Source organism: Trachymyrmex septentrionalis, unplaced genomic scaffold (assembly GCF_001594115.1).
Source record: "Trachymyrmex septentrionalis isolate Tsep2-gDNA-1 unplaced genomic scaffold, Tsep1.0 scaffold40, whole genome shotgun sequence".
Classification (NCBI taxonomy): domain Eukaryota; kingdom Metazoa; phylum Arthropoda; class Insecta; order Hymenoptera; family Formicidae; genus Trachymyrmex; species Trachymyrmex septentrionalis.
Window position 1 is genome coordinate 2,153,728 of NW_017305569.1, and position 24,416 is coordinate 2,178,143.

The 24,416-nt window shown below is 33.4% G+C and overlaps 1 protein-coding gene across 1 annotated transcript in view; it reads left to right on the top strand.

The window, feature by feature from the left end:
• Positions 1-24,416, top strand: part of LOC108751140 (diacylglycerol O-acyltransferase 1) — a 102,216-nt gene that overhangs the window by 12,583 nt on the left and 65,217 nt on the right. The window contains exons 2-3 of the mRNA XM_018491182.1: positions 4,966-5,094; positions 12,161-12,255. Coding sequence (XP_018346684.1) covers positions 4,966-5,094; positions 12,161-12,255 — 224 coding nt within the window. The remainder of the gene's footprint in view (positions 1-4,965; positions 5,095-12,160; positions 12,256-24,416) is intronic.

The following is a 24,416-nucleotide window of genomic DNA, read 5'->3' on the forward strand; positions in this document are numbered from 1 at the left end:
TAACGTTCGCCTGTTACATTTTATACGCAAAACCGACGGAATTCTTCACCAGACAAATTGCATCGTCATCGCGCTGTGAAGTCGTCGTTGTGAAAATTTATAATATTTGCGCACGTTACATATTATAATTATTGTATATTTTAGAAATATACACTGTATATTTAAAGCAAATATATTTTTGAAAATTATATGATTTTATTAATATATAATAATATAATTAATAGATTGATATATTACGTAATTAATGTATTACGTGAAAAATTATTAAAATTATCAGCTTATCTAGAAAAATATTTGTCAACTAATAATAAGTGAAGTAATGGCTACTATCACACGTAACATATAACATCTGCATTCTGATAAATTACAAATTTAAATGTGACGTGTAGATATTATGTACAACAATTATTACGGATCTTTACTTACTTGATGAATATTTTCTTAGATAAACTAATAATTGTATAATAGTTAGTTTCTTACCTAGTTTCTGACTTTATGTAAATATTGCATAAGTATATGTTATTTATTATATTTATTATCTTCAATCTCTAACTTTTATTCACACATATTTTAATTATTAATTGTTAAAAATGTAAATAGTTTGGAATTTAATTTTATATTTGAGAAAAATGTGAGAAACATGGTACATCAGAATATTTATATAAGAATTATTAAAATATATTTTGTGCGAATTGTGTCGTCAAATCAATGTTATACTCGTTTTATCAAGTAAGAATACTTGAATAATTATTATGTACTGTTAAGCATGTTACGTAAGTAAGCACTGCCTTTGCGTTAATAGTTATTTACGATGTGAAATAACTACTTGTAAACGAACAAGCTAATTAAGAATGCAAAAAATGAGCAACGAAGCGAGAATAATCTTTATTCTCATGTGTCTTGAATGACTAAGCAATATTTAAAACTTAACGCTAGAGTTTGAATAATTATGGACTAAGATATAATAAATGGCATATTACATTTATGGCACGTTACATTTATTTACTGAAAGGATTTGCATTTTCAGTTAAAATCATAATTTGCATTTTAATTTAAAGAGATCTTAAACAGGGATTTGCGTTTTCATAATATTTTTTAAGATATTTATACGATTTGGAAGTTAAATTGTAATATCTTGAAGGATATAAATTTAATGAAATTTCACACATTTTTCACACGGTTGTGAGTCTTCGAAATTCCAAAGAGACCGGTCTCAAGAATACATCTTATCGCTCACGCCCCGGGTTTTCGCTAAGATCTTTCATGTAAATACTTAGGACGAGAGGTTCTTCTCTCCATGAAAGTGATATAGAAGCTTCACAAGACCTATCTCGATAACGGTATAATACTAGCGGTCACGAAGTAAGAGGCAATCGAGAAGTCGACAAAATAGAATCGCTTGATATGAGATTTATTTTCCTTTTATATATTGATTATGGGTATCATAATGCTATTTCTAGCAACAGTAATTCGTGATTTATTTAACGGATGGATTTTTATTCTTGTTAACGTAAAAATCACACAATTTTGGAGAAATATGAAATGTAAAATTGTTTATAAATAAGTAATTTAATTAATTTACGCGTCATGCATTAGATTGTTTAAAACGATTCCTTTAAATTGCCCAGAAATATCTTTTTTTTATATGAGTACACGCTATTACAAGGAGAGAATTTTCTTTTAAAATTTACCTTGAAAATATGGTATAATTGTGATACAATACAATATTTTAAAGATTTTTACCTTGCACTTCAATAAAATTGATCAAATTTATTTTATACTTTATTGTAGTTTTATTAATGAATAAGAGAGATTTACTTTAAAATTCTTCGAAATACAATGTTGTCCCACGACTGTCATATTTTCAAAGTAAGTTCTAAGAAAAAATTCTCTCCGTGTAGAAAATTTACTTTCGATCTTACACTGTAAAAAGTGCAGTGTTTAAAATGTTTATGTTTGAAACATTTTTGTAAAACAAATATTTAATACTAAAAAATATTTCAATTTTAAACGTTTTTAGTGTTTTAAATTTAAATACAGTGTTTCGTTTGTATTGAAAAAGTTTAAAACTAAAATATTTTTAAGTCAAGAATAAAACATTTTAATATCTTCAAATTAAACATTTCTTTTCTTAGTATTATTTGAAGAAAATTATTTTTTAGTTCTGAGAAAACGAGCTCGGTTGGAAAGAACGACGTTATAATATGACAAGAATATTAAATGTGTTAAAAGTAATTTCAAGTATAAAGTATTAGAATAAGAAGTCCCATCTTATTCCTTTGTTCTTTGCTATATATTCATTATGGTACTATTCGAGAAACCTTTAGTACGTAACTCTTTTCGCATCGTCATGTACGTCCAATATGCACTTTAGATATTGGAAATTCCGTATGGTGCGCTACTCTCGCATGACTGGCAAGTGCGCATCGTCAACAATACTCCATGCATGAAATCTGAATGGTATCTATAGCGTATGATAGAGGATCGTAACACAAAACCCTCTTGTCTTGGTGTCTCTAGGGTGGATTATATACCGGATGCGTCTCCGTAATCGGCTTCCACGATACGCGTCTGTCATCCGTTCGTTGATAGCGCGCACGCGACGAGGGTCGATGAGGACCATCGTATAAACTTTTCGAAAGGTTTTGTCTTGCGGTGTACAAAACACTCGAGTGCCTCTCGTATCTTTGATCGAGAAGATGTGCTTGCTATTCATGACAACGGTCGCCTGTGTCGAACTGTGGACAACTTATACACTGTTAGATACCAAAGGTGCAATGAGAACTCAATCTCTTGAACCAAAAATGGCATTTTGTTATTTTTTACTTCCATGTGCGTTAAAATATAAATCAATATATTTCTGTTATTCAATATAAAGTTTCAATATAAACAATATATATTTATATAACATATTCAGAAAATAATAGGTAAGATTTTTGAGTCAAATTTAGTATTTATGTTTTCTTAAATTAAAATGTTTAATTCCATTATTTTAATTAAATTAATGACATATTGAGTAAAAATAGTAATGACCTATAGAAATGTTTAAAAATAATTCAAATTGGGTCTAATTTGGCATTATAAATTTTATAGTGTAATTTTATATCACTAAGAGGGTAGCGAGGAAATAGACAAATTAGTTATTATGAAGTGTGAAAGATGTTCATTAAAATGTCATTTACTCTAAAAAATTGTACGATAAAGTTGTTTTTAACTAAAACAATTTTTCATACAGAATTTTATTATTTTCTAAAAACACGATCTTGGGACTCTCTTTTTAACTCATTACTTATGTAGGGTCAATGACATCTCGACTTTATAAATTCGTTAAATGTGAATGTTCTTTTTTATACACATTACATTTAGTACGAATTATTTTACAATTAAAAACTTTTTTGCATTTATCTTTATTTAAGGGACATATAAAATAGTATCAAGTTTAATTTCAATTAAAGGGAGCAATGAATATTCAAATATGATGTTAGGCTGTTGGAAACATCTCGCACGATTAATTACATTAAAAAAGCTACGAGCAATGTATAGGATTAATCATCTTATTATTTTATTATTTGTTAATGCAACATTTTTGTTTTTAATTTTGTAAATAATTTTAAAGAAGGGCTCTAAAGAGAGATAAATTTTGAAAGTGAAACACGCATTGCGCATATCATCGTGGGATCAGGATGCATTGTTACTGTTCACTTTAATATCTCAACGAAGCATGGTCTAAATGAAAGGGATGTCCTGAATGCCTGCCGAATACGAAACAATGTCCGTCGAGAATACAAAATGAGAGAGTCGTGTACATAATATAATAGTAATTTTGCTACAATTGTTTGTTATAAACTACATTTTGTTACTAAACTTATCTAGAAAACACGAGAATTGCAAATCCCACGGGTGTCTCCGAGATAGAACTGCTTGTTCGACCGTCCATCAAATAATGAGCATCTTTTATTGCAGTAAAAGTGACTTATATCATTTACCACGTCGTCACGTGTGAACTATACGTCAGTCCGTAAATTGATATAAGGACATGTATAACCGTGCGATATGAAAGCTTCTTTATTGCCCCATTCTCATCCCTATGACGTTCATACGTCTTTCTTCATACCGCTCGCGCACAAGGATCATTTTGCTAGTATGGCGCCAGAACGAGAATATTCTCCTTAATACCTTCTTCTCCTTTAGCTATACTCAGCGCTTGGTCTATTATCGAATTTCCGTACGTATAATAACAAGCTCGCTATTCATAAAGAGATCCTGAAGAAGCAAATACAAAATATACATAAAGGCATTATGTAACTCAGCTTTTGAGAAATAAATTAATAATTATTACGCAACATATTTTCTAAAGTGATTGCGTTGAAAAATTTCACTAGTTCACAAATTTTTAATAATTTTTAGTTCAAGAAAACGAAACAACTTTTTAAAATGTATTTTATAATTTCGACTTCGAATTCTCTCTGCCACCCGAAATCATGTCGAATTTTTGATATAATTAATTTCAAGATATAGCATTTCTTTTCAAATAATTTAAGTATGACAAATACTGAACAAAACGAACGTTTCCAAATTTTAAATAATTCAGTATCATGACCAAGAATATTGGAACGAAAATACGCTAGGCGATTACTGCTGGACTTTATTACGTGAAACTGATCCAAAGTCATATAACGAAACAAAAATGAAATGTTCAACTTCTGATTTAATTTCCTATTTTAATAAAAACTTCATTCTATATGTTTCTTGCAAGAAATGTATTTTCTTGTATCTCAGAAATTAACTCGAAAATCTTTCGATGGCAGATTCGGATTCAGCGTTGAAATAATTACCTTAGAAACATCTTCATATGTTTTTCCACAAAACCCTATTTGCGAAATCTAATGTTATCGGCGATATTGCTATAATAGCAAATAAGTAATGAAAAAACGGATAATTCAAGTTTTTTTATTTCTTTTACAGATGTCACCGTCCAAGAGATAGTCTTTTTTCGTGGAGCTCCGGCTTCGATAACTTCACGGGATTCGTCAATTGGGGCTTCTTATTACTAGGTATTGGTGGTATCAGGTTACTGCTTGAAAATTTCATAAAGTGAGTATCTCGAATTGTAATAATACTTTTTTTGTAACTAATAGACGTGGTAGATTTTATTGGGTCATATATATTCCCGATGATGGATTTGTCAATAATAAACGCTCGAGTGTATCATATAGTACACAATAATGTCGACTATTCAATCAACGGAAATGATATTAATTGTTTTTATTAGCACAATGAAAATGAATTATATTATCTGACCTATAATAATAAATTATCTATACTTACAAAATTGTATAAAATATAAATTATGATGAATTAAAAAATTAACTTATCATTAATAAGACTTGTCATAAAAAACATTTTGTATTGTATTATTATTTATATTAGGGATATTTTTTAATTTCTCAAAAAGGTCAGTGAAAGTCTTTGATTATTTGTATTTAAAATGAGTGAAAAATCTTTGAATGAGGAGCTAAATGTTGGATTGATTGAATTATTGAATTCGCTGATCTTAATAACATAAAAAAATATTTTATATTAAAGGATATAAGTAAAATAGTGATCTTTCACTTATCTATTCTACCTAGATATTAATATATGAATTTAGTTGAATATGAATTTAGTTTTCACTTTTATTTTTTTATTACAATTAGTTTTTCTTGAATATTTATTGCACTATTCCTCACAGAAACGTATACATGATGAAAAATGTATGAACGCTTATAATGTTTTGAATTTTGATCTGTGGATTGTTAAATAATCATGTGGTCATCACTCTCAATCAGTCACTTTCGAGGGAGTGAAAAAAAGAAAGTTCTAACAAGTAATAGAATACCATCAAGAAGTTTTTATTGCCTTACCAGAATGAGAAGAGGGAGTTTTTGCATAGGATGACAGCTAATGGGGATAGGGAACTAAAAGCCTATCAAAAGTGTCTTTATTGGTTTGATGGATGCACTACCGTAATAATTTCTGGGATACAAAAAAAAAATCGATTGCCAGTAGGCAAGCAAAATTGAGTTTGTAGCTATAACTATAACGGTGTAATTGTTCCCTAATCTTCAGGAGTAATTACAGATCGTGTAAGTGCATATTATTTGCTTGGCAAACGTTGTTGGAACATGACAGATTGTCAACCGATAAGGTTGCATGATCTGATTTTAATGCGCTCGTATTTCATCGCAAACACGCTATGGATGGAAACAAATTTGATACCTTTAAAAAACTGGGCACTGCCATTGTTGCGATAGATACATATATGAGTATGTCATTCGATCTCTGATTCAGTGAGGTTCGTAATGAGAAAGATGAAAAACAAAAAATGGCACACAGCAAAAGATCGAAATGTTATTTGTCCGATATATGTATACAGACTGCTAAACTTTTGACGAGATTCGAAGTTGTATATTTTTGGTTTAAGATGTATAATATTTGCAAGATAAGTTAAAGCGAGCCACAGCAATGTCGCAAAGAGAGAGAGAGAGAGAGAGAGAGAGAGAGAGAGAGAGAGAGAGAGATGTTTTAATTATATATAAATTCTATTATATATCGAGCGACATAATTTATGCTTATCATTTCGATAATTTAATTTATTTCAGCACTTGTTGAAATTTATGTACTTTTTAATACAAATTATTTGATTAACTTATCAATATTGTATAGACAGTTACTTTTGCGATACGCTGCCAGTGAGAGAAAGAAAGGAGAGTACGAATAATAGCAAATTAATTTAAGGGTGACAAAGTGAAACGGAACTAACCGCGCGCGCGCGCGTTCTTTGCCTTTTTCAATTGAATTAGCTTGTAGCGATGGCCACGAACCAGTACTCACGAATTCAATGTTCAAATAATTGATGCTTAAATATTTTTTATACTCTATTTGTAAAGCTGCATCTTGATGTAAAATATCAATAATAAATTAGGTTGAATCACAAAATCGCATTGTCAGAACTAATTATTTTCTTACGTGCATTGATATACTATTGCTAGACGCGCGCTGCTTGCAGAATATTGTGCTCAGAGGAGTAAGTTAGCTACCTTCTTCTTCCAAGGGCAAGAGAGAAGCGTAAGCGTTGTCCATGAATAATTTCAACGAGATTTTTATCGCTGTTGTAAACTCTCGGCCTCGCGTCCGGCCGCTCCTGAGGGCGCGTAACAGAAATTTATCACGCTCGTTAAGCGTAGAAAAACTTTCGAGCGAACTTTTGCGACGTAATTGCTCGAGGTAGCCCCGACACGCGCTTCATACGAGACCGAAACAAGCGCAGCTACGAACGGCCGTAAGCGATTATGCCCGAGTCCAAAGCATTTTAGCATTCGATTGATGCCTTTAATTTGCTACACTGAAAAAATTTACTAAAGTCTTAGTAATATTTCTTTGAATAGTGATAAATGAACATTTACTTACAGTAAATAAATGTTTATTCAATGAAACAAATTATAGAACTATAAATTAAATCACATTACTAGTTTCTGTATCGAATAAATATGTTTACATTTTGTAAATATTTATTTATTGTTAAAACTATATTAAACAAATATTTATTAAAATTTAGTATTGTTTTTCAGTGCTGCTTAGATAATCCAGTTTCACAATGAGTAATATTTAAAAATTATATTTGTACAATGGATAAATACAATATATATTTTGGGAGCAGTTAGTTTAATATGATGTTTTGATGAATTGAATAATTAATAAGAATCTTGCATCAATCTTTATCTTGGACGTGGAGAATGAATGTTTGGATTCGTAATTTAGATAGATATCTTTAGAGCTATATATGTATATCTAATAGTGTAGCGATACATTTCCAATTAATACGTACGTCGCGTTTCAACGCGCTGTGTATGATGTAATGTTCAATCGGCCAGATAATTTCGCGTATAATCGTGTCACCGCTTAATTAACTTATCGGCACTTCCGAATGAACACTTCGAAGAAATCGTAACCATTTAACGCAGTCGGCGTTCTCGACTGATTCGTTTCAGCCGGTAAAAAGACTTTTCCAGACTTGATTCGCGAAGAACAAGAGCAAGCGACAGCCGAATCGCGAGGATGAGACTGTCGACACGATTTTGCTGGGATCGAGATTAATCGATGGGATGAGGGTGGGAAAGGGAAAAGAGTAGATTGGCGACTGAAAAAAAGCACGTCGGTAAGAAAACGGGTAGATGCTTCTCTGCGAAGTGAAAAAAGGCAGCGAGAGAGCTCAATTAATCGAACTCTCGACGAAAGACTCGCTATCGATAAAAGTCCGCGGAGGTGGGTAAAGGAAGTTACTGAAGTTTCTGATGCCTTGTCTTTCGTATCCATTGTGCGGATTGTTCGTAAAACTTTTTCAGAAATTTTCCATGCAATTATAATTTATGCAATTTGAGATACGAATATGCGTTTATTTCAAGGCACGATTTCGTCGATCTCGGATTATTTTCTCTACATTTTCACGACTTAGTTCTTAATATAAGAGAGTGTGCAGGAATTATTAAATCTCTCTCTTGGAAAATTGTTATACTTCTTGCGGTTATAAATGGAGCGACAAATAAGAAGAGATGGATAAGACAAACGAGTAAAGTAGGACAATTAATTTGTTTTCTTGGTCTTCAAAGCTCTGCTGAAATTTGTAGGAATTATAAATATTTTTATGTCCAATTTGTGTAATGGAAAGATACATGAATTTGTTTTTTTTTTTGTCGCGTAATCAAATTTTCTCGAAGCACTAAAAATAAAGACTAATATTATTGAACTCCAGTCGTGGCATAACATATTAAAAATCGATTTGTGATTTTTCAAATATTGACATTGTCTCAACAATAATTATATTGTCTTGCTTTATCAGCTATTTTTACAAAAACTTTTGCGTTGTATCAGAATATAGAACTTGTTGATTGTTTTTATCTGGATTATAGAGTTCTGTAATTATTTATTACAACGTAGAAAGAATTAACGTTACTGGAAATTTGATAGTTCTCAATATTGAATATTTGGTTTCGCACATTGTACGCATGATATTTTTTTTTTAGATAAATCAATATTGAGAAGAAAATAGCGAGGGGCAAAATGAAGAGATAAATTGATTTGTAAGAAAAGAATAGAGATGCTATATATATAAGTAATAATGGATTTATTAAAACGTATGGAATATGATATATGAGAAATCATTAATAATGTCATATTTTAAATAAATTGTTATTTAGAAAAGACCGTTAATAATTCCATTTTATCCGGATATAAATATTTAAATTAATTTTAACCTGCGCTCCCTTCACTTTTTCCCTCAGAACAATTCATCTCTCCTCACCGAGCCAATCCTTAAAACGAGCCTTCAGGCCATACCATTAATTCCAGAGAAGAAGAATCATCTTCGGCGTTTTTTACAATCATAGAAGTGAGGGAGACGTCTCGTTTCGCGCGTATTAATATTTAATGCGAATCGTTCGCGCGCTCACATTTTCATTCGGGCCTGTCCCATATTGGCGCCATAACTCTTGCTCCAATCTGGACCTCCGTGCGCTCTTGTACCCACCGAGAGTCACCCCCCAGGACCCGACGTTTCCCTCTCACCACGTTCGACGTGAAATTGGGGATTTTATCGTGACGCTGTATTAACGAACTCCGGCGGACGAAGAACGAGCGTGGATTTAACGGGCGGATCAAGACGGCTATTCCCGCCGGGGAAGAAATTTAATATCGTTTCTGCTCACGTCTCGAAGCGATGAGTTTCGATAAGTGCGATATCCCCTTAACTTTCGACTACTCGAAAAAATGTTTTATGAGACGCATCCATCATGTGTATACACGTATCGAGGCCGGATCGGTTTAATCATCAGCACTGAACGATTGTTTCCTTTTTCACTGATGAATCTTTCCGTTTTGCTGAAATGAATATTTTATGAGTACGAATGAATGAATGGATACCGGACAGTCTTTTCTTTTTGACGTTAGCTCTTTTTGTTTTATTTATTACGTTAATAGAATGGTAAAAAACTCCAAAGTTTTGCTTTTTGAAATATTTGGACACAGTGCGCAGTTGCATCTCTTATTAAATATTTGACTTTGATAGACTAGTTTGACGTAAAATAAAATGATTGATTGAGATTGATTTCCTATAATTAATTAATTTTTTTCCGCATATTATTTTACGGCCGTATACAAAGCGGTAAACTTTAATTGACTTAAACGTTGCTATATCAAAATTGGAATTTGCATTATTTGTATTGTATGTTGCATTATTTATGTGCGTATCGACATATGTGAAGATATTTTCACAAATTATTACCGATCGGCTGTCACACGATGCGTTGCATCAATTAATTATGAACGAGATTCGCATTTTTTCCATGCTATTGTTCAATTACCGTAACTGCGTTAACATGACCGATAGTTTCCGCAGAGAACTAGGTCGATGATTGCGTCCCAATAAATATTGTCTATAACAAATCGCGTCGACTTCGAATACTTTAATTACTCGATCCATAAGCCTCATTTATTATCGTTAACGGGTATGTACGACCTGAAGCCATTAGTGTACAGTGCCACCTTTTTTCGGCTGGTATCCTTTTTTCGGCCACCTATCTCGCGCGTTGCCCGAGAAAATAATGTTTTCGATGGCTTAGATCGATACCGATCGTAAATTGCATTTTCAGATTAATATAGTGATAAGACACGTTGAATGTATTCTTATGAACGCAACAGTGATGACAGCCATCGAATACATTTGTCTGTTTCAAAATAAATGAGAAGGTTATTTTCATCCGTTGCACGTTACAAATTATCATACATTACACTAATTGTCTTCACTCACTATAATTTTGACTTTATCACATTGATATTTATAAACAAAGCGTATTAAATTTATGCTAATTTTATTTGAATATTCCGTACAGCTTTTGTAATCAATATAGCTTTTTATAGTATACAGACAAACATAACTTAATCGAATATCGTAGTTTAGCATATATCCCATTTGTTTATTATGTTATCAGACATGTCCCATTTCTGCATAACTCCGTTTGATTTACGTGCAGAAATTAATGATTCGTGTGCGCGCAGAAAGTGCCATTTTACGAAATTGCCAATAAATAATCCGGCACGATTTAGTCGGCCGGCATCGTTTATAATATTTTCCGACGTGCGCCATCAAAATAAATCACAGATTCACATCAAGATCGCAGTCAATCATGGGACAGACGTTTTCTGCATTTCCATTGAGTCGACTTTCCAGGGAAATCGTTTTATTTCCTAGCATGAGCTTCCTTCCCTTTACGCGGTACGATGCGACAGTTATTATTTATCTCAAGAACAAAGACCTGCTCCCTTTATTTTCTTTTGTTCCTTCCTCAACCATTTCAGAAGAATAGATCTTACCAGAGACAGACTATAATAATGAAGCGTTTGCTTCTTTGGTTTGCATCACGCTTAGTATGCCGACCATGAAAAACTAAAGATTATAATTGAAAACGTGCCGCGTTTTATCTTTATTTATCCTTTGTTACTCGATTTTATTTTTCTTTTAATGCAACAAGATAGCTGCATATCTCTTCAAATATAAATAAATTTATCGACGGTGATTTTATTTTGCATGCATTTAATCGTTTGTAATATATTTCTGTAATTTATTTTTTTCACGTGTATACCATTTGTATTATTACAATTAATATTATGTCGGTTTTGTTATTATATTATTGTAATTATTAACCCTCCGTCTGCAATGATATTTTTACTCCCTCCGTTCAGTTCAAGTTTTTTTTTACTGTTTTACGCTTTTAAAAAATATGGAAAAATTTATAGTTATTTTTCAATATTTTTAAACATTATATTATGTTTTTAGCAAGATATTTATAAAAAAAATTTTTAGCAATATATTTTAAAAGAGGGAATCGGACTTCTTTATTTTAGAGAAATTTAAGAGTGAAATTTTGTTTTTACAAAAAAAACCAGGGTTGCAAAGAGACAGAGGGTTAAATCATTATTACTTGTTAAAAATATCTATTGGAAATTATTTATATTTTAAATTAATTAAGAAAAAAAATCTCATATTATTAATTAATGATGTAATATGCCTCCAAATAATAATTATAATATATCATAAATAATAAAAGTATTTTATTCTGTATTGCAGATATGGAATCAGGGTGGATCCCTGGCAATGGTTTCTTTTCCTTAGCGGCAAGAATGATGGCGGCGAAGTATATCCTTCGTTGTTGCTGATCTGCTGTAAGTAAAACTGCCGATATGTCATTTTATATTCGTTCAACAGATCAGAAAGGAAACAAAGCTGTCAATGTTCGTGGCCTCGATTACAAAATGATCGACATTTATTGTAAGACTTTCGTCTATGTCGATATAAACGAAAGTATGTCAATTGGAAAAATATTGATAGCGCATCTTACAGTTTAACAGCGTGACTTGTGCCTTTCAAGACAGCTTTTTAAATTCTGTCACTGTTACAGAATATTTTAATAATGCTGAAAATTATTTTTACGATCGTAAAAAATGTACTAAGCAAAACAAGGTTAATTACCAAGTTACGAAGCAACAATAAAAACTGTAGAAATAGAAAATTATTTAAATTAAATATTAAGAAAATTGTCAAATTGTATCGCAATATGCATAGAAATTCGTATTATCCCATACGATATCTATTCATTGAGTATTTAAAATGAAAAGCTGACTGGCTCGCAATAGCTTTTCGCTGTAAAAATCTATAAAATCGAGCTCCATCAGTGAGAGAAGGAAAGCTATGCCAGACTCTAAATTCCGCTTTTATTGTCGCGGGTCGTGGTCGGTCCACGTTGATTCTCTAGTATCCGCGGTAATTCAATTTCATCATTTCCCAGTCATATTTTTTTTATTTAATCTATACGTAATATGAATATCCACCGATATTCTCGCTTTTAAGCTCAGCTATAATGACTCATATAACTTTACCGCTAAGGATAAAAGAAACGGGAACAATACAAAACGTCGAGAAAATAATGAATAATAGTTTGAGAATTCAAAGTCAAACTCTATCTTCTCTTGGCAGCTGACCATAGATAACGTTCAAGCAGAAATATAAAAGTTAATAAAAAAAAGAATAGGGAGAATGCGTTAAAATGGTTCGGAGCGAAATGAAGAGAGGAGTGCACGGGGTAACGTCGGTGGTGCTGATACGAGATGGGAGGGAAAATGAAGTCTGTTTCTGTCTGGCAATTCAGCCCCTGTTTTAGTTATCTCGTTATGACTCGCGTATTGCAAAATTACAAAAAGGTGAAAACAATTTGGCGAGGTAATTCCCCATCTCCCAGGGATTCATCGATTCTGAATGTTTCTCTAGATGTTTATTTCAGTTGCTTATTTCAAGGAGTATTCGAGTGTTTTTGTAATGCAGAAGTACAATTTGCTTCTGTTATATAATGCTGGAAGAACTAACGCAGACGAATCTTTTTCGTAATTTTATTTTCTGATTCTAAGTTGGAACAAACATGAGTAAGATGACCATCTTACTTAAGTTTACCCTATATAATGTACTTGCGGAAATTATCACGTTTTGTTCAAAGATTCCAATATCTAATACGTATGTTTTTTTCTATTTCGTCAAATATTTTATACTACTATTATATATAGCAATAGTAAGTTTATATTTAATTAAGTTAAATATAAATATACATATAAGAAAAATGTTCGTGAAGTTAATATTTTTATTGACATTTAGATTTTATATTTTTCACAGGTCATTAACAATATCGCACAACGTTCATTGTGAGTAGAATTTCAATATCATTCTCAGTAGAATTCAAGCTCGTTAGCTTTTGTGACGTAATGTTTTTAGTCTAGACTTTTTAAAGTGGGTCAAAATTCAACGAGTCTCGCGTGAAGCATAAATTTTAAGGCACGCAAGGCATCGTTCCTTTAAATAGCGAACATATTCTTCGCGTATTGTCCCCTTAGTGCCGCGCAGTGTGCTCGCTTGTTGCGTTTTCATCCGAGGTTGCAACGCCATAACTTACATACGTGCAACAGTCGCGTACGTGCAGTTTTAAATGCGGATTGCACGCACAATGGTTGCAAATCAGCAGCTACAACAGGAAGAAAGATCATGAAAAGATTCTGAAATATTAATAATGCGAAATAAAAAAAGTTGTAATAACGTAGGTATCTTTCTTTTTGATGAACTATATAAACATCTTTTAAAAGTTATTCACAAGAATTATTTATCTTATTTATTATAATATATCTACGAGTTATATATTTCGAGTTAAAGAGTTATTTTATTGTACTATCAAATAATTTTTCATCGTCATATTATTATTACAGTATTAAAAATATAATATTTGATTTTCTATATTCATATCATTTTACACAAAAAAGTAATGAATAATGTTTATAAAAATAGTATTATTTTTCCTTTGATCCCTTTGACGTTAAAATCGATTCTATCTGGAGGAATTACTCTTTTAGTCTTGAAGTCATTTTAAAAGAGATTCTTGTATAATTTCCATATAGTTATAGTTTTCCTAAGTCTCAATCCCCAGTGCAGATTGAACGCTGGCGGCTTACGTCGACTAAGCCGCTATGGAAGGTTGCATCATTTACACATAAGGGAGCGTAATACTCATGGGAAACTACGGCTAATAGTTCCCATATTTTAGAATCTGCGTCGAGCGCCGTCGCTCCTACCAACGGTAAATTCGTTTCCTTTTTATATAATCAACCCGACCTTATTTCTGCCTACCCTCTACGGAGAGCCGGATAGAATATGTTTCGTTACCCCTATTTTGTGCGACCTTTCTCATAATAATTTTCATAGCGAGCTAGCCTAAATTACCTTTTAAAAATACAAGGCTTCTCGCAATGGCCGTTTAGTTATTAAAATATTAATTTCGAGTATCAGATATTCGCCCAGCTAGATCCATTATATAGAAAAAAAATAAATTTTTTTATTCGCATCTGTTCTATGGATCTATCTCTCTTTACTTCGGCATTATTAAAACTTTAGTCGCGTTATTTATAACGGAAACGCGTTAAATAACTGTTTGAACGGATTTCGATAAATGGCTACAAAAAAATGTCGGATTCGAGAACAATATGCTCAATTAAAATTTTGTTGCGGATATTTTTCGACAATTAATGCAGAAACACTGGACTAATAAAGCGTGCGTAGGTTTTTATAAACATGAAGAGTATTTATAAGGTTTATTTTCTGTAGTTGTAAACAAATGGTTGGAGATTATTAGAACTTAAAGTGAGGTAAATATATGTTTGATATTTGGAGAAAGCGAGAAAGAGAATTCTAATTCAGTGTAGGAATAAAAAACCTGTAGTTTTTCATTTACGTGTTTATTTACCAGATGCAGTATTTGATTTGTTCGATCAATATTTTGTGATTATTATTATATTAATATCTTTTAACATATTTAATATGTATTTAATATGTATTTAATATGTATTATTAAGGTAAAAACGAAAGCGAATATGAAATCATTATTCATTATCGGAATTATTAATCCATCTATCTGTTTCGCATTTCATTTTTCAGTAAAAACAGATTTATGAGTTGATTTGATTATAACTGGATCTTATATAGTGAAAATATTAAAATAAACTTTCTTAGTGATCATTTATGCAGATTTGCTCCAATTTCGAACAGATTATAGATGACGGATGCAGGTCATATGTTTTGAAATAAGAACGCTTTGATTTAACAATGGCAAGATCGAGAATAAAGACTAAAAAAGATCTGGATAAATATATCGTTTCACTTTTTGCTCTTCGGGTTTTCGTTCCCAGGGTTTCCAGGGTAAGGAAATGGACCTTGCCAGGGAACCGTGTATGCGGCTGTCCGTTCGGTGGTTTTCCGGAAGTTCCGGGACGGGAAGTTCTAGGGTAACTTAAAGTTAACTATAACTCAATGCTCGTAGCCCTTACGCTGTATAACGAGTCCGGGACTAAATGTGAAAGGGTACGCCGACCGGCGACCACCAACCATCTAGCCAACCGCCATGATAGCTCACTGGGTTTCTCATAACGTCTGCAACACTGTCGGCGCCCAGCCGCAGTGTATCTTACTCTCTGTTCGCCGAGTGTTAAGACCGAATCCAGCGAGATTTGCATGCCGTGCCTGTGAATTTCGCACGCCGAGCGCTAAAACAACCACGCTGAGGTAAAGCAATTAACGATGTCCACCGTAGCTGTCAATCCCCCTGTGTCGCACGTTGTAATGGCACATTTCGCGAAAGAATATCTATTATCGAAATACCTACGTATAATAATCTCGTCGCTTTAGATTACGGTTACAATTAGATATAATATTTTTCATGGATAAACCGCGTTAAATTGTTGGAGAATATTACTCAGGAACTCTGCTACATTTACGTAAAATGAATATTTTGACGATTCTTTTTGTTTTCTTCTTTAGCTTCCCCTTTTAGTTTTCTCTCGGAATAATTGGTTCGCATGTCGTTTTACGCAGACGGTTTTAAGCGAGTTTTGCATTCAGTTTAATATTCGAAACAATTATCACTTTTTCCTCATCTCTTATCCAAACCGCTATCAAAATTGCGCAAGAATGAATTTCACGAGAGGTGAAATTTTAAAAGGACCGACGCGACTGCGAACTAGGCGTTGGAATGAGAGAATTGGCGCGATAGAGATCGCTTTCGCGTTAATTTCGAAAGGCGAGTTTCCGGGCCAAGTTTTCACGTCGGGCGTGATGTTGTACGTTTCGTCGTTCGCGCTGGTCATTAAAGCGCAGAATGGGGAAAGGAGCAACGGGTCGTCGTATGAATTACTTAATCCGCGCACGAGCAGCACGGCGTGCAAGTAATCGAATCAAATGTGAAATCGCCCTCACGAAATCCCTCCGCACGCACTCCCTATCTGTGCATCCCTCCCGTTTATTACCTATGTGCTCGGCCTAGCTAAACGTAGACTTATTATAAGTGCGCATCGACCGAACTATTATGGACCTTTTTCTATCTCTCCACCCGTGCATTTCTGATTAAAGATCTGGCGGTTTGGCGTATCATTATCTTTCCGCATGATTTTCTTTTTCTCGTTACAAAAATCAATATAGGAAGATGCATCGATATATGGAATATAATGTACTATCAATGCATGCACAAAATATTTCGCTGGAAGTTATTTGAGGCTGAAAATTTTGCATACGTTATAAAGAAAAAATACGTACACACGGAGAGAACGGTTTTGCTAAAGTATCCAAGAATTTAGCTAGATACAAATCTGAAAATAATTTTGTTAAACGATCAAAATTTTTAGATAAATACTCAAACGTAAAAAATTTTGACATTCTAGCAGTCAGTTTGAGTGTCCTATCTAGAAATGTTGATAGTCTAACAAAATTATTTTCGAATTTGTATCTAGCTAAATTTTTGGATGCTTCAGCAAAATCGTTCTCTTCATGTATGAATAGATATCATTTATTAAAAAAGTAATTGAATAAGCGTTTCATCATTAATTGAAAAAATAATTAATAGTTTTTGAATATATACATATTGGAAAAGCATATTTGAAACTTAGAGACAGAAGTAGATAGAGTATGAAAAATTCAGCTTTCAGAACTCACAGACAGACTACAGACAGCGAGAAGTAGGTAGAACTCTGTATTTTCTGTTCAAGATTTTCTTCCACAGAAATTTTATGAATTTTAAGAATTGAAAAGATTAGATAAAAATAAATGTTGGCAATGTCTATTTCACTTTGGTACATTTGTTATATTAATCAAATGTAATTATAGACTATTTAGAGATCTTGTTTAAAGTGAAATACTACCATAAGATATTAAGAACATTATGAGTTTTTTTATGGTCATAATAAGATTTAGAGGTAAAAGGCTTGGAAAACGTCATTCTGTGCCGCAATCGTTTTAGAATTGCGTTTATAAATCTCTTCTGTGTGTTGCTTGAAGACGAAAACAGGGTAGCGTCGGTTAAAGCTCGCGGAAGCCTCCGTTCGGGCGACGACGCGAGCCCATTCCTGGATTAAGGAGGTATAAAGAAAGATAGAGTGGAAGAAGGACTTGTCGGTAAGGGGGTGGGAAGTGGAGACCTGGAGAGTGAAAAGAAAGAGCGAAAGAAAGGTGGCGTTGTGTATACGTTATATCTATCTACAGAACCCAGTAAAGTCGGAAGGTGGGGTATGAAAAGAGGCGATTTTCCGTCCGCGGTTTACGTTGCCTTTTTATTGCCAGTCAGTAGCGTGGCGGCGTCGCCACCACCGCCACCCAAAGGCATCGTCGAGAGTAGCCTGAACTACGCGCGTCAAGTGCTAATTACGAATAATTATGAGTGCTAATTAAGACCTTCCTTTATATCGCGATGGCGCATGACTATGCGTCAACGTGCGATACACGGGCGCTTTTATGACCAATATAAAACCTGTGTTAACGCCCGAGACGTCATAAAAATAATCGGTTTAAAGTCCGAGCGTTAAAAAAAGCACCGTTTAACAATAAATTAAATGCTTTTTAAACGATACGTGTAATAGCCATCGTTTTTCCGTAATTAAAAAATATACACGATTTGTATAATACCGATTGACTTATCGTCCATAAATCGATCTTTTTATTTACGCTTGAATTTTCATCCAATTCCACCGATGAAACAGAAACAAGAAATTGAATTAATAAAACGGAAATAATAACCGACTTATTATTGAAAGAAGTATATCTTGCGACAATTTTCGCGTTAACTTTAATTACTGTATTAGCGAAGAGGGTTGAAGACGGTGCAAAATAAGACGCGCCACTGCGCCTACTTGGCGTCCGGCGTTTATCAAACTTTCATGAAACGCGTTGAAAGAATGTCGCCAACTCGATGTCAGAATCTAATTAAGATCCGCCCCAGACGGGATTTTATCTCTCTCTCTCTCTCTCTCTCTCTCTCTCTCTCTCTCTCATCTTCGCCATCTCGGACGATGAGCTTTCGCGAGCTGTGCCGTGTAACCGGCGTCTTCTCACTCGAGCGACGCGGCGACTCGCAGCCGCCCGAGACCAACTAGGAGTGATAGGAGAGACTAGAAAAAGTAAAAGTCTTAATTAGTTAGCGGCTGAGATCAGAGATCGGCTCGAGGGTGGAAGGTCGATTGCCTTCAAGCCCGGTGTACGCTCGCTATCATTGTCTATTTCACACTAACATTCGTATGCTCGACTCTCGCTCTTCTTCTTTTCCTCTTTCTCTCTCGTTCTCTCTTTTTTCCTTCTCCGATGAAACCTCGGAAAAATTTCATCCCGTTAACGCGATGGCCTCGTCGTTATGTGGCAGATTACTGTAATCCGTTGAGGCGTCATCCTTGCTTCACGTGAAATACACGTGCCGCAAAGGTACTTTCTTTCGTTTACATTTAGCTTTTGACATGGCAAAATTTACAGATGCGAGAAATATTTCCCTCAATGCGTCTTCTGGAGGAATAAATTTTTTTTGAATAAAATCGACTCTCTCTAGATTTGCCAATGTTGTAGCACTGTTCTTGCCATTAGTGTCTACTCATCTCTATTCATTACATGCAATTACTTTCATTTTTATTTATAATTAAGATAAAATAACCTCGAAATATTCAGTTTTTGCAAGCATAACGCATGCTATTTTTTATGATAATATTTACTTATTTAATCATTAGAAATGCTTACATGAAAAGTTCAAATTTACTCTGCAAATATTCAAATGGTGATTTAAGTTAAAATGCGAAAAGTAAAATAAAAAAGCGACTTTGTTTTCATATGAAGTTCGGTCGTAATAAAACTTTCAATGTAAATTACAATTTTGAATGCAGCTAAAAGATTATGAATATATAAAAGTTACAATTTTCTAATATCTTTTTCTCTTTTTTGATGCATGAAGTGTTTTTTTTATTACGGCAGTAACTTTTTTGTTGCAATCGATACCTTTATTTACTTTTATATTGGATCTTATAACGTACTGCACGACAAACACTAAGAATAAACAAACGCATCGCCAAACAGACCGAAATATTTCATCGATTTTTCAATGCTGACATTCCCTGGCATTTGTGCAATAAAATGCACTCGGAGGTCGGTCGCGCAATGCCGTTTGTAGCATTGAAATCGGCGTATCATTTTAACGGTGATCGTCCATCATTCGTAAATCCAGTCCGTTCCCGACGTGAAACAAACCCATCATGTGTGAAACATTGTTTTCGGGATATCAAATGGAGTTTAAGGAGATCAAAGAAAAAATGCATAAGTCTTTGACGAAATTACGCAACGCAATTTATCGCGGCTCGATTTGCTACGCGCGATTTGTCTGTGTGTGTGAACCATTAAACCCCCGTTCCTCTCATATCTCCCCCTCTCCCCCCTCGCTCTCGTCATAGCCATTTTTTCCTCATATAATTTCTCTCGGATGAAGCGAACTCTGAGAGCTTTCGCGATCATGCCCCGCGGTCGGTGTGAAAAACTGGGCGAATTTCCACGACGAAAAGGGTTCCATTAATATCTATTAGCGAACCGTGCTCGACATCAGCCGGATTTATACATTCCCCGTTGTTCCCCTCGCCATCCTTCTCCTCGATTTCAAATCCCTTTTTGAATCTCCTATTCAACGGCATATCGTCGAAGAACAGGAAAAAGATACAAGAGAACGAGCGAAGGAAGAAAATCACAGAGAGTTCTGAAATATGAGACGTCATTTGTTTTCATTAATTAACACTAAATTAGAGTGCCAGACACCGAAACTGATACATTTTCTGCTTTATTAATATTCCGATAGCACAATCTCTCCCATTTACTATCAGTTTTCACTTTTGCATAAATATTTTGTCACCTGTTCTATTATGAAGGAGACGAGAGGAATTTCATTGTCTCGCGATGCTGTTCAAGTTTTATTTCTGGGCTTCTGAGCATAGATCGATTGGAAAGGTTTACAAGTTATACTTGGAAGATACGTAACGAAATTTCATCAAAAGTTTTGCAGATTTTTTTAAATTGCAGAACGTTTCAAGTTAGATAAGACAGTCTAATGACGATTTTATTTTTAATTTTACAGACATTATATGTTCTAATTCTATAGATGTATTGGGTAACTTTTTATATAAAATTTTATTTACTGCAAAATGAATTTATCGATATTGTAAATATTACTCAATAAATTTATTGTTAAATTAACTCGCATATTCATCGCAGCGTTAAAAATTTTTTACTTGTGCCTATTTAATTCCTTTTTTTATATCTCGTGTATTTCGTGAACGTTACATAAATATAAAGACGCGATCAAGGTATTTTTATTGGCGTATCTTATTCACCGTTTGAGCTAAAGGGATTGTTTTCGTCGCTTTATTTCAATCCTCTTATCAAAGCGGCTGTGCTTCCAATTTCCCGGGCGCTTTTATGCACTTTGAACGATGCGCTTAATTCACCGAATAAACGCCTCCGCGCTTTTTCTCCCGTACGGCCGCGCGCACGTAATTTGCTCGAAAAAGCGGCCCTGCGACTCATCCCTGTCGAGGCCAAAAAGCAGCGGTGACTTGCGAAGCGTATTCGAATTCAAAGGGTTCGTAATTAATCGACGTGAGCATGTTGTAACAATCGTCGCTGAACTTTCGTCCATCACCCCGAAACGGGTCTTCCGAATTTCTTTTTATGCACGTCCGGCAATGAGATTAAAAGAATAAACGATAGAACGAAGAATAAACATAATAGAAAGCTGAAAAAACATTTGCGCGCACAAGAATAAATGATGTATGTATGTGTATACATCGAAAATCGAATCGAAAATGGTATTAACGTTTCACATTTACTTTTTTATTTCGGTTTATTATACTTTTCACAAGTGATTAGTTTTCGTAACGCATTTATCGTGGTTATCATGGTACAACATAACAGTGGAATATATTGACACTGATGTAAATTTCAATGCACGTTCCAGTAGACAACAAGTAAACGGGTTTGATAATCCTCTTGCGTAGCGTTTGTTGTTATAAATCAAATTAATGTAGAAATTCGTCGGGAAAACGTGAAAACGTTTATTCAGCTGTAAAGTCATAATAGCATCATATCGGAGTGTATCATAAAATAATAAAATCTCAAATAAGCTTCCAGTCAGTTGTTCAATTGATTGAAAGAATATAAAAGCTGCATACGATTTATCATAATCCGAGTGTGCGTTTACAATTAGTTTTATTACACTTTATTTTATGGTAAATCCTATATTGAAACGTTTATTTTATTAACTAAGAATTCTATCAATAGTGAGAGTGACTTGATTTTCTAGAATGACAGTAAGATAGAGAAGTTTACATATGACACAGAAATTACTGAAGAGCCTCTAATTGTGACTAATGCATTCTTAATTGCCTGATTTACATTTTGCACGCTTTAGCGTGCGACTTCTTTTCTTTGTTAACAAAAATTAATTTGGGATTAGCATAGCTCAGCGCAACGTTCACGTACTTAATAACAGCTGCAAGAGCAAAAATACTCGCGTACTGTTACTATTGTGATATATGATACTTGCGTGTAGTTGTACACGATTTATACATATATACGGGACGTTATAACTGACATATATTTTATAATAACATTTTCGTATAAAAATTTCATGAAACAACCATCTTTTATCATATAAGGTTATCTAAATTATTGCAAGTCGATATTTAATTTAGAAGTGACTGGCAATAAAATTAATTGAAATATTTGTTCTCAGATTCAGTAATATTAAAAGAATAGAAAAATAGAAAGTAGAATAATACAGGATTTTATTAAAACCAAGGCTGACATGTCTGTTTTTTTTTTAATAATAAAAATTCCATTGTTTGATGTAATAACTGGAGTCACAATGTATATTAATATATTTTCTCGAAGTCTCGAAAGGATTAAATATCTTGGAAGCCCAGCCCATGTTTTCATTAAGATGCCATAACTTATACTATCAAAATCTTTGATACCGCAGGCGAATGCATTTCCGGATTTCTTCGCGCAGATCTCCCCGACACGGTGCTTTCGCGGTTCCCAATTCTGCGAGTTTGCCTATCATCCGGTTGCATCTCTTAAACTTATTTAAGTTTCACCCATATTTTATCCCAAAGCGGACGATACTTTGAAGAATACGACGAACCACTCTCGCGGTGAAATCTTACCGGCTACAGCGATCGCTATCGTATGGCCCATCCACGCTGAAAATCCACGTAATCTTCGAAAGCGTCTCTCGATTCCGGAAACAATTGCGGGAAAACGATAAGAAGAATGACGTAAAATAAAAGAGGAATTGTGTATTTCGTCAAATCCTACTGTTAGAATCGATCCTCGAATAATCCCGCTTAAGCGTAATTTCGTATACGATGCGAATCCGATTTAATATCGAACGGTAGCTCTTCGCTTACAAGTGCGAAGTGTATAATCGGATATCGTCTCCATAGTTACTACATGGAAAGAACGATTTTGCTGAAGTATTTAAAAATTTAGTTAGATACACATTTGAAAATAATTTTATTGGACCATCAAAGTAATTAAAATAAAAATAATTGTGTAAAACGTTCAAACTGATTACTATAGAATGTCAAAACTTTTTGTAATATTATTATTATTATTATCATGCTTGAACGTTTTATTATCATGTTTGCGTTTTACATAATTATTTTGATGGTCCAATAAAATTATTTTCAAGTCTGTACCTAGCTAAATTTTTAAATATTTCAGCGAAATCACTCGTTCTTTCCATGTATGATCCATTAAAACACTCTTTTCTCTGTCATGATTGTTTTTCGTACATTAACATTATTTCGCGATATTGCGTTTTTTATTTTAATACAATTTTAAATTGTGAAACATCGAGTTAAACATTAAGTTATACATCGAGAAGCGTATTCTAACTTTTTTAAGAATATTAGAAATTTTCTTTATACGAATTCGTGAATATTCCATATTGAACTTTAACCTAGTATTGAATTAAATTCACTAGTTCGAAAATAATTTTTCCGAAGTTGATTTCAAGAAAAATTAAGAACAAAAAAAAGTCATTTTTTCCTTAAAAAAAATATTCTTTTAACGAATTACCCCTTAAGTTATTTAATTATTAATTACGATTTTTTTACAATGACTTCCTAAAGTAAAGTTATGTAAATAAAAACATTTTTTTCAATCTGTCATTGTGTTGTTTCCTCAATTAATACCATAAAGGTTGTTTTGATTGATGGAATTGATGTCTACAAGTTTCATCTTGCAACTTCAGAATGTAACATTTTCCTTGCGTACTAATGAAAGACAGCAGTAAAACGCAGATGATCTGCGATAAAAATTTAGACGAATAAATGATTACATAATATACATGTTCTCATTCCGCAGAATAGGGACGATATTGTTTTCCACGAGCTCCGTATGCGCGTACGTCAGGCTCGGCGCCCAATCGTACTTCCGCTTTATATCG